At 45.9% G+C, this 15655-nt stretch overlaps 1 protein-coding gene across 2 annotated transcripts in view; it reads left to right on the top strand.

Moving 5' to 3' along the window:
* DHX57 (DExH-box helicase 57) overlaps nt 1–15655 on the top strand; it is a 1970484-nt gene that overhangs the window by 1350449 nt on the left and 604380 nt on the right. For both annotated transcript variants that reach the window (XM_069607794.1, XM_069607793.1), the window contains exon 16: nt 15006–15206. In XM_069607794.1, coding sequence (XP_069463895.1) covers nt 15006–15206 — 201 coding nt within the window. The remainder of the gene's footprint in view (nt 1–15005; nt 15207–15655) is intronic.

Below are 15655 nucleotides of genomic sequence, written 5' to 3'. Positions count from 1 at the left end.
CGAACTTAGTAAAAGAGCCAAGTTTCCTGAACCGAAGAAGCAGATCAGTGGAACCGCTACTGACCCGCTGGAAGGTTTGGCACCCTGACCCCGCTGTTGTCCCATCGGAGCTCCTGTTTCTCATCAATCACAGAAGGCCTGCAAGGGTTCTTTGACCCGTTGGAGTAGTGGGACTAACTACTCTCAGCACCTCCTGCTGAACCTGCAAACAAGCCTTTACGAAGTGTTCCTGGGCCACCCAGTGAACTGACCAGCTCGTATGGGACCTTTGCCTTGGAATCACTGCCATCTCGAGTTTCGACCGGAGACTTTGGAAACCGTAAGCTCTTGGTAGAAGGCACTCTCCCGTGGAGTTTCGCAAACTAGCAATCCTATGTCTGGAATTAGGAGAGTCCGCCTGAACCCGAGCCTACGCGGTACCGTTGTCGCCCCGCGGTGGTGACGAGCTTCATTGGTGCCTTGCTGTGCCCTCCTGTGCCCTAAGAGGAGCTGCAATGGAACTGTCCCGATCCCTTCACCAGAAGTGGAGAAATTGCCACTGTGCCACCACAGACTTAGGTCCAGAAACGCAGCCCCTGAAAGCTGGAGAGACGCGCAACTGCTGGACTCGAACCTGTAAGCGAACTGGACTTGACTGGCAAAGTTTGGTCCAGAGTGCGTCGAGGGTCGGTGAGTACTTGCATCACTTACCTGTGGCCCCTGGCGCATCCATAGACTTTCATGCATGAGTGTCCCCCAAGGGTCACTCTCTTTTGTTAGGGTAGCCTGTGCTACCACCCCATTTCCGTTACCTGGAAATTGCTTTGCCCTCTTGTGTAGACCCTCCTTGAATAGTGGAACTCTATTCTTCATCGCCTTACCCCCCCCTTCCTGCGACACTGCAGCTCCTTGAAGAGACCCCTTGTGTACTTTAACGCACGATCGAGTGCTGACGCGCTGAATATACTTTTTAACACAATGCTCCACACTTCGTAGGGACTTGACTGCCTATTAGTTAGGGTTGAGGCTCTTGAAGAATTGCCTAGAGTATATTTGCACTGTCTGACCCACTCTGTTACAGGCTGTGGATCTGCCATTGTTTAATATTCCTGTAGGGCAATGGTTACTGTGTATACGTTTCCTAGTATAGTGTTGTGTTGGTATTGTTAATATGGCTGTGGTTTCACCTTGTGTTTCACTTAAAAGGCCTTTAATAAATGTATATGTATATTTGATATATACACCTGACTGAGAGTAATTTGTGGTGTTGTTTGCGGTGCATACTCATTGTGGCCTTTCGATCACCCTCACCCCTCCTAAGACGTAGTCTTGACCGCCGCCAATGCTACCTTGATTGGTCTGGTTTGTCCAGAAGGTTACCCTGTTCCAAGAAACTAGGCTGGCCTTCTGAACCTCTGCCCCCCAGGTTAGAGTTCAGAAATCCATCTTAACTGCAATCCTGGTGCAGTCTCTACCTCTCGTCCCCTCCCAGACCCTCTGTATGGCCTTGGCTTTTTATTTCATCACTAAAACTCAGGACATCCTATCCACCCTCTCTTCCTCCTCCACTCATGGTCGGCCTGTGGTGGCTGCCTCTCCTCCTCCCTTCTCTTCCTTTCCCCTGTTCACACCTGACAACCTTTATAGACAAGTCTGATCTATGAAAGTTTCATCCAAACAGATTCTTCCCTTTTCATCCAGAACCATGAAGGACCACATTAACACCCTTGCTCCAGCCTTTGCCGATTTCTGCAATCACTCTTTTGCCACTGGAACCTTCACCTTCCCCATTAAGCACTCCCTTGTGCAGCCCCACTAAAGAAGCCCTCTGCCGATCCTTCCTCTCCGGCTAACCACCCCCGATCTCCATCACTCCTTTCCTGGGCAAACTCTTTGAAAATCTGGCCATCTCCCAGCTTAATCTTTACACTGAATCTGTTGGTTGTCTCCATGACCACCAGTCTGGCTTCAGAGCGGCCAGAAGCACGGACACTGCTCTCCTGAAGATCTGTGAAAACCTGCTCTCTAACCTTCCTTCTGACCTCATTCTCCTCGATCGATCTTCTGCCTTTGATATGGTTAACCATGCCATCCTGCTCAATCGCCTCCTTGATAACCTGGGTATCACTGATCAGACCCTGGCCTGGCTGGCCTGGCTGGCCTCCTTTCTCACTGAAGACCCTCGCAGGTCCAGCTTGGGTCCTTCCTCTCTTCTATCTCTCTCTCTCTACCTGTGGTGTTCCCCAGGGGTCTATCCTCTCTCCCTGGCTGTTCAACCAATACCTGGCACTTCTTGCCCACCGCATCGCCTGCTCTCTGCTTCAACATTCAGTGTTATGCGGATGACACCTAGCTCTCTTTCAGGCTGCCCATGGCCGCCTCTACTGCTTCTCTCATTCCTGACTGTCTGTCTGATATTCAGGAGTGGTGTGCCGCCAATGATTCTGCCTTAATGCCATTAAGATACAGATCCTCCTCATCGGAACACCAGCTCCCTCCTTTCCTCTATCTCTCTGGCCGCCCACCCCTGTGCCCTCTTTCTGCTCCTACATGTGAGGCTAAGAACCTTGGGGTCATCTTCGACTCCACCCTATCCTTCTCTCTTCACATCTCTGACGTCTCTAAGAAGACAAACTATCAGCTGCACCTCCTCAGAAGTATTCTTCCTTTTTTCCCTTTCCCCCAGAAGCTCACACTCTCCAGAGCTCTGGTCCTCTCTAGGCTGAACTATTGCAACAGCCTCTTTCTAAATCTTCCTGCCTGTACTCTCTGTCCTCAACAACTTATCCACAACAGAACTGCAAGACTTTTCCTTGGCCTCAAGCCCAGGGATCGTATCTGTCCAGCCCTGAAATCTCTTCATTCGAGTGGATTGTGTCCTCCAACATATTCCTCATCTTAGATGTATTCCATCCAGCTTTGCTGCTCTTCAGAAATAACTTTTTTCGGCAGAGGGCGCAGTGCATCGATGTCGTCGAGTCGATGGTCCCTCGAAGGCCTCCGTCGAGGGTGTCGTCATCGGGTGTATAAGTAGCACGCACGGCGCCCGTTGGCCTCAGTTCCGTTTTTCTGCAGTTACGTTGCTTCGGACATTCGGCGCGCCTCGAGTCCTGTGAAGAAATAGTTGTAAGAAATACAAGTGGTGCGGCTCAAAAATGTCGATCACGGACCCGCACCGCGAGTGTTTGTGGTGCCTCGGAGAAGGCCACGACATGGAGGCCTGTTCGAAGTGTCAGGCGATGACGGGGAAGTCCTTGCGAGAAAGGAGAGGAAAGCTACAGGTCGGGTCAGTCGCTTTTACAAGCAGAGAGTGGGGGGCAGGTCTCTTTCAAATATTTTCAGAACCACCTCCAGTTCCGGAAGCAACTCGAGACCTTCCTCTTCGCTTCCGCTTATTCTCTTTCTCTTCCCTGCTGATTACTATTATTATATTAGTTTATTTTACACACAAACAAATTAATAAGTAAACAGAATTTTCACATACAATTCATAAAAGATTAGTTAGTACATAATTAATGACCTCGGGGTCATCTTCGAGTCCACACTCTCCTTCTCTCCTCATATATCTGACGTCTCTAAGAAATCACACTACCAGCTGCACCTCCTCAGAGGTATTCTTCCCTTCCTCTCCTTGGCCCAGAAGCTCACTGTCTCCCGAGCCCTGGTTCTCTGGAAGCTGGACTACTGTAACAGCCTCTATCTTAATCTGCCTGCCTCCACTCTCCGTCCTCTGCAACTCATCCAGAACAGAACTGCGAGACTTGTCCTTGGCCTCAAGCCCAGGGACCGTATCTCTCCAGGACTGAAATCTCTACACTGGCTCCCAGTGGCTGCGAGGATAAAGTTCAAAACCCTCTGCATTGTCCACAAGGCCTTCTGGGACCTGGGGCCTAAATACCTTCAACTCTCTCTTCCTAAATATCTTCCTTCCCGAGCCCTTCGCTCATCCGCCTCCAACTCCCTCAGGGTCAGCCGCTTCTCGAAGCAACGAGCTGGGGGTAGATCTCTCTCCGCGGCAGGGGCCTCCCTCTGGAACAGCCTTCCTGCCTCCCTGAAACTTGAGGAGAACCATCTCCAGTTCCGGAAGCACCTCAAAACCTTCCTCTTTGCTTCTGCTTTCTCTCTCCCTCTCCCCTGCTAAATTCTTCACTGAAACTGCACTGAATCTGCAACTGGGCCTCTCTCACCGACCTCGGTCCTGGGCCCAGCCACTCTCCACTTGCACTGCCTCCCTGGCAACCCCTGCACTGCGGGACTGTCTCTGTATCCCCACAGCCCCCCCTTCCCAGCACTTGTCTGCACTTATCTTGAACTTGCCACCAGCTGGCCCTATTTATTTATTTTATTCTACTTACTTGTACTGCACTTCCCCCTTCCCCAAGCACTTTTTCCCTTCCCCTTACCCCTGCACTTGCGCGATCTGAGTGACACCTGGCCTAGTAGGATCGTTGTCTGTCTTCCCCTTGTTCCCCCCCTCCCTGCCTCGTCGCGCCTTGAAACACTTGTGTATAGGCGCGTTACAAATGCCTTATCATATCATATCATATATCATAAAACAGATCATGATCTCAACTAAATATAACCAAAGTAAAAACACGTCTTCACATTCATTTCTGAGTACAAAATTTGTTAAAGTAAATCCTCACAATACAGAATACTACTACTGGAGATCTTTGGTAATTGCATTCAGATAGAGATCCCTAGTAGGCTCTCTATGACTAACCATACATTGTACATTGCAATAAAAAACATGATATTTGGTGTGTTAATGCTACACCACCAAAAGATTATCTCCGCTATATGCTCTCTGTCATGTACATATCTGCCGTACTGAGTGTTATACGTCTTTAGCATGTTCGAGCACTTAGTCAACACATGTTAACCTGTTTCAGTAATTTCTTTATTTTTACATAATCGGCAGAAACGCTCAGCGAATGGTAGCTGGTTAACTATTCCAGTAGTTGCCAACCCCGGTAAATGGTTAACCCTGATAAGTAGTATAAAGCATCTTAGTCTAATTGCAGGGCATAGGTTTAAGTATTGTTGCAGCTTTTTATAATTATATAACATGTACGTAACAAAATGGTAGTTCTTTAAGCCTTCAAGGTGGGCATAACTTTCTAACCAATCCCAGCGTTTGAATTTTTTAGATAGAGCAGACCTTGATGTTTGAGAAAATCCCCCATTTCTGTACTCCAACCTATCTCATTGAGATAGTTTTCTACCTTGTTTTTAAGGAACGATTTCCCAGTTCCCTTCAAAATTTCTTGTCGCAAGAATGACAATAACTGATTGCCAGAGTTGTTCAACGTATTCAAGTACAGTTCTGCCCTTTTCTTGAGTACTAACGATTTTAACGATCACAACCCCAAGATCTTTTTCCAATATTTGTCTTCAACTACCTGCAACCAATTGAGATCCATTGTCTGCAGGGCTTCAAGACCGTACGTGATAATTGGGGCTAGAACCTGTTGGTATAGAAGACGAGCGGCCCAAATGGTGAATCCACCATAGCTAATGGTGAAACGGTGGACCAAAGCACTAATTTGGGCAGCTCTAATCATTCTGACTCGTTTACATTGGGGTTAGTCCCCCTTAGTTTCAACTTCAATTCCCAAATATTTATATTTATAGAGAATCTCTGACTCCTACACCGTTAGTCTGGTGCATGCAATCTTTTTACTTGAGAACAACATCAATTGATTGAGTCAATTTCTTTTCACGTACAACCATAGTGCTTCTGCTAATCTACGTAAGCCGCTGAATGTATGGTCAAGAATGACCAAGTTATCCGCATATGCGAGGACAGGGCAGTGTTCTCCTCCAATTAATGGAGGGCAATTATGTACCACTACAATCGCTTCCAGTAGGTCCTAAACAAAAAGATTATATAAAGTTGGAGCTGTGACACAGCCCTGTTTGACGACTCTGTTCTGCTCGATTTGAGCAGTCAAGTTCCCCTGAGAGTCGAGTTTAAGGGAGACTGCATTATTTTGGTGAAGGAGCCTCAGATAGTACAGCAGGCCTTGTGGGCACCCTAGCTACTCTAATTTCGACCACAATATTTCTTTACAGACTAGGTCGAAGGCAGCTTTAAAGTCAACATATTACGCATATAAAGGGGGATTACCATATTTCCAGGCATTGGTACACAGTGTCCTGGTTGGCCAGATTCTGTATAGTTGAGTAGCCCTGCCTAAATCCACCTTGAAAACGATTGAACACTCCCTCCTTGTCGGCCCATTCTTGAAGTCCGTCTAGTAACAAGCTAGCAAAGAGTTTACCAGTGCAATCGAGCATACATAACAATCTATAATTACCAGGGTCGGTCTTATCACCCTTCTTGTACACTGGGATTAATATGGCCCTCTGCCAGGAGTTAGGTGTTATTCCCTCAAGGAGCATATCAGCAGTCATATTAAAAGGTGAACAGGGTGGGACAACATTTTCTAACATATTACCCACTTCATAAGTGGGAATATTATGGCCCATCAAAAACCTTTCCCATCTATGTGCTCCAATGGGGTTGATCAAGGGGGTTTTCCTATTACCCCTGGCTTCCCCCAGTAGTGCCCATATATTTTGAGAGTTTCTCGTTAGGTCTCGCCCCCTCCGTCTGTTGTAGGGTTTTGGTGAAATCTTCCATTGTGGGCTGCTTCCCCCTGGATTTGGGAAGTTTGGATGTCATCTTGTTGCCTGGATTCATGCGAGTTCTAGGCGCCTGGAGCTCTCCGTCTCTCAAATGCCCAGCCGAGGTTTGCTGGCCTCCTGTGCCGTTGCCGTGGACCGTGGAGGCACTTGCATACACCACTGGGGTCTGTCGCTCTGGTATTATGCCTCAACTTGGTGTCTCTTGCCTGGAGCTGTGATGCTCCTGGGTCTATACTGCAGGGGGCCGCAGGGGGATAGGGATCACTAGTTTTAACCCATTCAGGAGGTTTGTGCCTGCCAGTCTCCTGGCTTTCTGCCTCTGCAGCCTTCCAGCCCAGCCTCCGGGCTGAGTGTCCAGGTCATGTACTGGGTGCCATCCATTGGTGCCAGCTGTCTCCCAGTCCCGGGGTGGGTGCCGCGTCCTTTCTCGTGGTCGCTTTCGGGGCTTGTGTCCCTTCCACCACTCTTGGGCATCCAGAGCTGTCTCCCGCTGACTGTGCTGCAGGGACTTGCTCCAATCCCTCCCTCGTTGGTGCCAATACATCCGCCGGTGTGTTGGGCAGCTCCTGCCCCACCCACCTCCTCGGTATCTACAGAGGAGGATTTATAATTGCTTTTGCTTAGTCCGTAGGGGCTCCGTAATGTGGGGGCTCACGTCTTTCACACAGCTGTCCTTCTCCAGCTGGAGACAGCGTGGTTTCTGTGCGACCGCCCTGTATCAGGCAGTCGTATGCACAGAGGAGGCTCCGTCTCCCCCCCCCCTCGTGATTGTCCCATTTTGCACACAGCGGGTGCACTTGCACTGTAGAGCTAAGTACGCTCCCGACTCCGCAGCCCGTCTGCTTCCCCTGCACCGGGGTGCGCTGCAATGGGGGGCGGGATGCACCCTGTCTCTTTGTGGAATTCACCTTCGGAGCCTCAACTGGTGCGACCGCTTCTTTGCGCTCATTAGCAGCGCATCCCGGGTATGCGTACACTTTATGTTCGCAGCCTGTGCCGCGTTCTCGGCTGGCAGCGGGTGCTTTCCCCCAGGGCGCGCGGCAAACCCTTCTCCTCGTCCGCCGTCTCGCTCCTTTGTTCGGCGGACTTGTCCGGCCGCCATCTTTTTCGGGGAGCGCCGTCCTTCGCTGCTGGCACAATTTCCACCGTAGCTGCTCTGCTACTTGACGGACATTAAATGGGATGCTTTTGTTCCGTGCTGCTGGTATTCCCACAGACTCTGGTGTCTCGCAGATTGCCGGTGCTCAGGTTTAAGGTGTCCATACACCACATGATCATCACAAATCGGCAGGAGACGGTCTGAAACAGGTCTTAAGCCATGGCTGCTTGGCCACGCCCCCCATATATTTCGAGAGTTCTTGGTGCACAGGGGTTGTATTGTCTCCTGCCATTGTCTGAGCTTCTTCAGATTTTTTTTTGTTTTATCCAAGCTCTATACTTCCCCATAAGTCGTTTACAGGCAGAGAAATAAGATCTAATCGTAGGGCATCTTTTCTTAGCTTCTCTATCATATGTATTTCTTTTGGGGGGGCGACTCATAGCAATTCCCTTCTCAGCCGTGGTGTATTAGCAAATAAAGAAATCCAATTTTCAATGTTATCAATGGACATCGCCCGGAAAGAGCTGGTATCCACATAACATTCCGCTGACATTGCACAGGCCGCTTTTGCAATTTTTTTTTTGTATATATATATATATATATAGTTTTTTTTGTAACATTTTATTTATTTATTTATTTATTTATTTTTCTGGCCCGGAGATGAGTCTAGCAGCATGATTAACCCTTAGATACCCCAAAGGTTTCACAGTATCGTTAGTTTCATCAGAGATTAGTGTTAGCCCAAGTGATGCATGGTCACTCCACACATTCTTGGACACCTCCATGTCCTTTACATGCACTGCTATTTCAGGGGTAGCAAAAATATAATCTAAAGTACTTCTAGAACCACTGTTCTCCCAGGTTTCTTTAACTGGGTAATCACTAGTAGTTCTAGAATTTATCATTTCCATATCCCACAGCTCAAAAAAACGTAACCAGTACAGCCCTTCTGGGTCTTGAGTCGTATGTGTCATTTTACTCTTAGATCTTAAATGGGGATTACTCGTTGTCCCGACCCTCCCCTGTCATATGACAATTGAAGTCCCCTACAATCACTACAGATTTATTTTCCTGATTCAGCGTCCAATTTATCAAAATGTCATGGAGTGTTTCCTGAATATTTTCACTTTGAGTAGCACCCGGTTGACTGTATAGGCTCAACAACATTTTTTCTGTTATACCTTCAATTGAAATTTCCAACTCAACCACAATCACAAAGTAATCCAATTTGGTCTCAATGCGTCGTGATTTTACATTATGTCAGACGCCAACAATTAGCCCCCCATACGGTCTACCCCGTAAACCCTTTTTTGCAAGCGATTGGTACAATGTATAGCCATTCAGTACTATCGGGGCGGTAAGCCATATCTCCTGAAGACATATGCAAGTATACTTAGTTATGTAAGGCAACAAGCCTTCAGGAGAAAATAAATGGCTAAAGCCCCTGCAGTTCCATGATAGGATCGGGCAGCCTCATTCCTTTTGAAATACCACTTTGAGAGATTTGGCGGCCATTTTAGAATATTTCGGATGTCGGCCAACTGAACCTCCTTTCTTGTCAGCAGTTGAGGCACGCTAGACTTAGTCTTGGGCTCTACTACCAATTTCCTTGGGCATTCTAGATCTACTTTTTCTGGATCGGCATCAATTTCCACATCGATCTCGAGTAGATTCCCTTTAGAACTGCAGATCATTTGGGCTGTTGCCAGGAATTTACAGTGAATAGCTGATACATTAGTATTCAAAACATTGAGTGGTTCTATATATTCAAAGTCTTCAGATCTCAAAACTCTCAGTTGTGGAATGGAGTGCAGTCTGATCAGAAATTCAGTTCTCGTAAGCCAATCATGGTAATTGTTTTGGTATAAGTTCTTAATTATATAGATACGGTTATTACTCAATACTGGCTTCTGCCTTTAGCCATAGATATTGGTTTTGAAATTGCCCTGGACTGGGGAGTTTGTCTTCCACTCTTCCACTATTGGGTGTGGATGAAATCTTGTCTGCTTCCTGCTCAAGTTGTGACCTTATAAGTTCTGGTAATTCTTCCTCTTCACCAAATAATTCCTTGTCTTTCTCAGGAATAAGCCAACTTGTGAGGCACCCAGACCTTTCAGGGATACACTTTTTTGCCCGGGCCACTTTCTTCTTAGCTTTTTGTGTGTTTTTGGCCTGTGGAGCAGACTCTGGGAGTGGTGATGCCACACTACAGGGCTGTCTCCTCATTGCTGCCCTCTTTGCTAATCTCCACTGTTTTCGGGAGAAATATATCACTGAATTATTTGTCACATTAGGATCTGGTTCAGGATTCATAGTTGGCTCATTGATCATCCGTATTGCTTCAGAAAGATTGTTCTCAGTTTCCTCGATAAGATTTTTATTTGTGGCATTTAGCGTGGCTAAATTTATTGTATTCTCTACAATTCAGCTGTACATTTTTAACAGGATCTTTAGTGCAAATTGTAGTGATGCCACTGATGATTGTATCTGAACCAGAGCATAAGGGCATGAGAATGAGTCGATGTTTAGCTCCGGTTCTGAGATTTCTGAATATATAGCTATATTTGGTGACACAGATATTCTGTCCGTTGTTATCGTGGACTGCAAATGCTCTTTCGTTATCACTCCCTGGTCACAGTCCTTGGTAGGTTTAGCTAATGCAGGGGTCATTGATCTTTGCATCGACAAGTACATCTCCAGAAGGGAATTATTGTCAATCTCTACCTCATTCGATCTATCTTGGGGATTGCTACCATTTAAACAGTTTGGGTCCCCTTTCTCTGGTATGGTCGAATTCTTTTCCGCTTGTGCATTGGACGAGAAAAACAATGTGTTCGCACCTTTACCTAATGGTGCTTGCTTTTTCAATTTGCTTTTACTCACCGTGCTCTCAGCTCTTTCTACAGGTTCTTTAGTATTTTTCCTTCGTAAATTGTAGTTGGTTAGCGGAACCCCTTTCTGAATTAACCTATTTGCTCTTTAAGAATTTCTTTTGCGCAAATATGAATTTTCCCAATTTGCTGGATATTTTCAGAGATACTAGAACTTTGTAGTTGAAAAACAATAAAACGCTGTAAGTTACCTGCTATTTTACGCACTCTGCTGCTTGGAATGCTCCTCATGTATTTTTACCAGGATCAAAGGAATCTCTCCCACATTCTCCCAGTATCGCCTGTCTCCACACACTCCGCCCAGGCAATTAATTGGTACTACCCAACTCAGCGTTATTTTCAGCACTCTGCTGCTTCACGTGCTCCTTGTGTGATTTTGTTTTTCTTTTTTTTTCCAGGATCAAAGGAATTTCTCCCACAGTCTCCCAGTACCGCTTATCTCCACACACTCCACTCAAGGACAGATAATTTAGTAGTAATACCCAGCTCAGTCGGTGTCTACCAATAGTGCGATTAACAAACGTTTGTCCTCTGCGGTTCTCTATTTGGTATAGTCACAATAAATAATCACAGCACCAACCCAGTGGGCATAACAGCCTCAGCAGCCGACAGGCCCGCAAATGTATTGCAGCTGGGGTAGTTAGTAGGTCAGTGACACGTTATGTCATTTCAGTGTTTAGAACAGCAAAAAGTTCACACCATACCTACGGGCGGCATAGATAATACCTCACCAGTTTATAATCTTGGCTCTTCTTCTCTCAGCTGACTTGCTCCTTTCCTTGTCAAGTTTTCACCGCTGACTTTCTGTGAATTCACCAGATAAATAATAAATGACGAGCAGCAAACAGGGAGCTATAGTTTCCCAGCCCGCCGAGCACGCAGACCACAAAGACACCAAGACTCTGCAAACCGACTCCGCGGCCGCTCCGCGGTGTTCAAGAGTCTTTGTATGCACCAAACAATGAAGACAGAAGGAGGACTGGTTCTTTGGTCAGCGGGACACACAGGTAACAGGTAGTTAATACACCAAGACTCTGCGAACCGACTCCTGCTGATTACCTGCCTTCTCCACGCACTGGTCACCTGGCCACCCTCTGAACTTGGGCCCAGGTCCCTGCATGTCCAGTTGCACCCTGCACTGCCTCTTGGTTCCCCCAGCACTTGTTGTCTCCATCTGTAACCTTACAGTCCCTTCTCTCTGCACTTATAAGCCACCCGTTGCTGCACTTTTTGACTACCTGCACTTCTCCCTCCTCCACCCACTTGCACTTCTCCCCTTCCACTTCCCTGCACTTGCACAATCTGAATGACTCAAGACCTAGTAAGATTGTTGTTTTGCCCTCCCGCTGTTTGCCCCACCTTGTCTTGCCGTGCTTAGAAACACTTTTATACAGGTGTGTTATAAATGCCATATCATATCATACCCGCTCCCTACACATACGTCTTGGGTATTGGTTTAGTATGAGGATCTGTCGGACCTTGGGGGTGTTAGTTTTTTATCCTTTCAGCCTTTTTTAATTTAACTTTTGGAAGATCGCTTGAAGAAACCCGACCTTCTAGGTTATCCTTTGGTGGGAGGAACTTAGTTCCTTCCTGAGGCCTTTATGTCCAAGGGCGCAGGTGTTACACATCTATTAGTTTTAATATTTTGTTTGGGTAGTGTTCTCTTTAGCCGGAGTATCCATATATGGTACAATAGTCACAGGATTATTGGCATTGTTTTGAACAGCTATATTGCTACTGGTGTTTACTACAGTAGCGATACTGTCTTTACTTGTACTATCAGTTTTGGGCATGATGTCCGCCTCTACATCCGTAATTTAGGCTTCAATGGTGAACACACCCTTCCTGAAGTAATCTTCAAGCAGAATATCTGATTTAAGGCATTTTGGATCCCCCGCATGATGCGTCTCTACAGCTTTATGCTTACTCATTATATGCTTGCTTAGTTGCTGAGTTTAGAATGGGTGGCTGTGCTACAAACATACCGGCATAGCCAACACTTGTTGCCTCTGGCAGCCACCAACGAAAACCACCACTGGCTACAAGGCCGTGAAGTGAAGAATAGCAAGATGAGGTGAGGCAAAATAAAGTATAATGTTGCACCCCTCCAACTGTGTTCAGGATATTTCGGCCATTCAGCCATACCAGGGCGTGTGAGTGTACAACCGAAAACTGTGTCCGATCAAAGGAGGGTGGACCCTAGTAATGAATCAAACATATGGTATAACCTATGGTGTCAAGCTGCACTGACCAGACAGCCGCTTCCGACACCCTTTTATCCTTTCATCCTATCACCCTTGCACTTGCCGCGACGCAAAGGGACCAGCAGTGCTAATGATTGTGAGGGTATGGTAGTGATGTTACAGTAGAGTAGTTAAAATAATAGTTAAAATAGATAAAATAATAAAATAGTAATTAAAATAGCAGAGAATAATAGGCATCTGGCCCAAAGCCACTGATCCTGTGAGCCAAACAGTCCAAGCAGAGCGTAAAAAGGTCCACATTGGCAAGGTTTTATCAGGGGTCACTCGCTGCCGCCTCCTCCTCCTTGATCCTATAGTAGCACTGTTAGGATCAGCATGGGCCACAGTTAACACAGATGTTCACTAAGTGGGTCCTGGGTCGTGTTCATTGTATTATACAGAATTGATCTGGCTGGACACCCTACTTGATGATGAATTTCGTGTATGGCGCACCGGTAGAACTAGACTCAACTCAACCACTCGCAGAGGAGGCTTGAGGAAAGTGCCGCGTGTCGTTCACCCGTTCCACCCAGGTGCCAAGCGACACCGGTGCAAGGTCAGGTACTTACAACGCACCCCTATTTATATCTGCAAATGTTTCTGTGTGTAAAGACAAGCAATCTTTTTTAAGACTTTGTTCGATTTTTCTTAGGGAGTAGGAAAATGATTGAGGATTCCTAGGAGAGATTGGGTGTGTCGTTTTTGAGGCCAAAGAGGCCCCTAAACATTTGATTACTGGATGTCCAGTGCTCCTTGGGAGGAGAATGAGGCATTTAGGAGTTCATGCAGCGGGCCTACATTTTTACTTTAATTTCCACAATTGTTTTTGGATGATTCCACTTAAGATACCTTTTGTGTTTTTTCTTTTAGTTTGCACCTCCTTTTAACTGCCTTATGTGTGATGAAATGTGTGTATTTTTATTGGATTTTCAGGTTTGTTTTAAATGTATTTGTTTAAAAAAAAGTGTTTGTGTAAGGTTTGTTTCAAACCAGAATCACAATTAAAAAAACAATTAACATTATAATTGCCGAGAGCACAGCGAGTAGAGCGCTAACTATGACATCTGTGCAGAGCCTACTGACGCAGTTTCGAATCCCGGCAGGGCTAAACTCAGCCTTTCATCCTTCTGAGGTTGATAAATGAGCACCACACACCGTGGGTAATAATAAACAGCGCTCAGATGCCTGAGGGTTTGTAGCGCTATATAAATGCTAAATTATTATTATATTTACTGTATAGTCCATTCATAAATGAGTTTCTTTCAGAGCTGTATACAATGGACCAACATCTGAGAAACCAGTTTTGCTATGTTATCCATTATTGCTTTCATTTCTGATTTCTAGATAATCCCTTAAAGCTAAACTGTTGTTTAGAAAACAAAACGACAGTGAGTCTCACTACAGTATGGTGATAGTGTCAGTAAAGCCGTTCCCCTCACTTTACAGCTGCAATACTGCACCACTGTACTAAGAGTTTGTCGGTATGGTGGAAGAATTACCTCCAGTAAAAAGCTTGGCACCAGGTGAATGGTTGCCAGTTAGGGTTGCAGAACAGGTGGTCAGGCCCATGGCTTTGTTCCTCCTTTGCATGTGTTCTCTCTACCTTCTCCCAACCTTTCTCTTTTTTCATATTCCTCCCTTCCCCTTGTTTTCTCCCACTTACCCCTTATCTTACTCTTGCCGATCTCTCTCATTTCTCTTCCTACCTCACAAGTTCTTCTAACTGCTAGCCGTGCCCTTGTTTTTTCTATTTCCCTATCTCTCTCCTATCCTCCCTCTTTCTCTCACTCACTCTTCACTTTCTTGTATTTGCTCTCCCATTCTCTTCCCCTTTTTCTCCTTCTCACTCTTTCGCTCTCCAAACCCCAATGAGTTGCAGATCTGAAGAAATCATGAAGTAATATGTACCTGCTGCTAATCCACAGTCTGTATTGAGGTTGCCAGTGCCATCCCAAACATGTGCAGGTAGTACTACCATTATTGCTGTCAAGTTAATTCAGGTGCTTGGAAACAGATCAGCATTTGTGACTTAAAAATCAAGGAGTAAACCCATTAAGAAACCTGGTGTGCAATTATCGAATCCTTTTCAGCATTCTCCAAAGGCTTTAATTTTCTTTTTCTAATTATTTTTACTTATAGGTATGATCCATGCAAAGGGATGGAAAGTCTAGAAGATACAATGGTGTCTAGAGCAAATGCATTACAAAGAAAAGGGAGAGCTGGCAGAGTGGCTTCTGGGGTTTGTATTCATCTCTTCACTAGCCACCATTACTACAAGCAGCTACTGGAACAACAGCCCCCAGAAATTCAACGAGTGCCCTTGGAACAACTTTGTCTCAGGTACTTTATTGGTTTGTTTTGTGAAAATATCTTGCAAAGTGCTGCCATTGAACAATCTGCCTCGTAGCCCTCCTTTGTAGGTCTTCAGGATGAAGACGTTTGGTCATTGTAAGAGGTTCTACAATCCTCACAAGTTGATAGTTGTGAAAATTGAAGATGACAGCAGTAAGAGCTTTGTTATTCGGCACACTTTGGGAATTAATGGTACTGGCCACATAATATATCTGTTCAGGATGGCAGAGAGCCAGGAAACCAAGCAGCAAGTCTGGATAATGAAGCTTCTTGGACTTTTGCTGTATTTTTCAGCACTCTACCATCCAGAATGCTCTGTCCTGCAGACTTTCAAACTTTGTGATCCTGCTTGTTCTCATTTTGAATGCAATTATTATTGGCCATAGCATGTGTTGGTTAATAAAGAGTTACAAATAACAAAGCTTGTACTGTAATAC

Source organism: Ambystoma mexicanum, chromosome 4q (assembly GCF_040938575.1).
Source record: "Ambystoma mexicanum isolate Mex_15411 chromosome 4q, UKY_AmexF1_1, whole genome shotgun sequence".
NCBI lineage: Eukaryota > Metazoa > Chordata > Amphibia > Caudata > Ambystomatidae > Ambystoma > Ambystoma mexicanum.
Note: the sequence above shows the minus strand (reverse complement) of the source record. Positions and strands in the feature narration are given on the sequence as shown.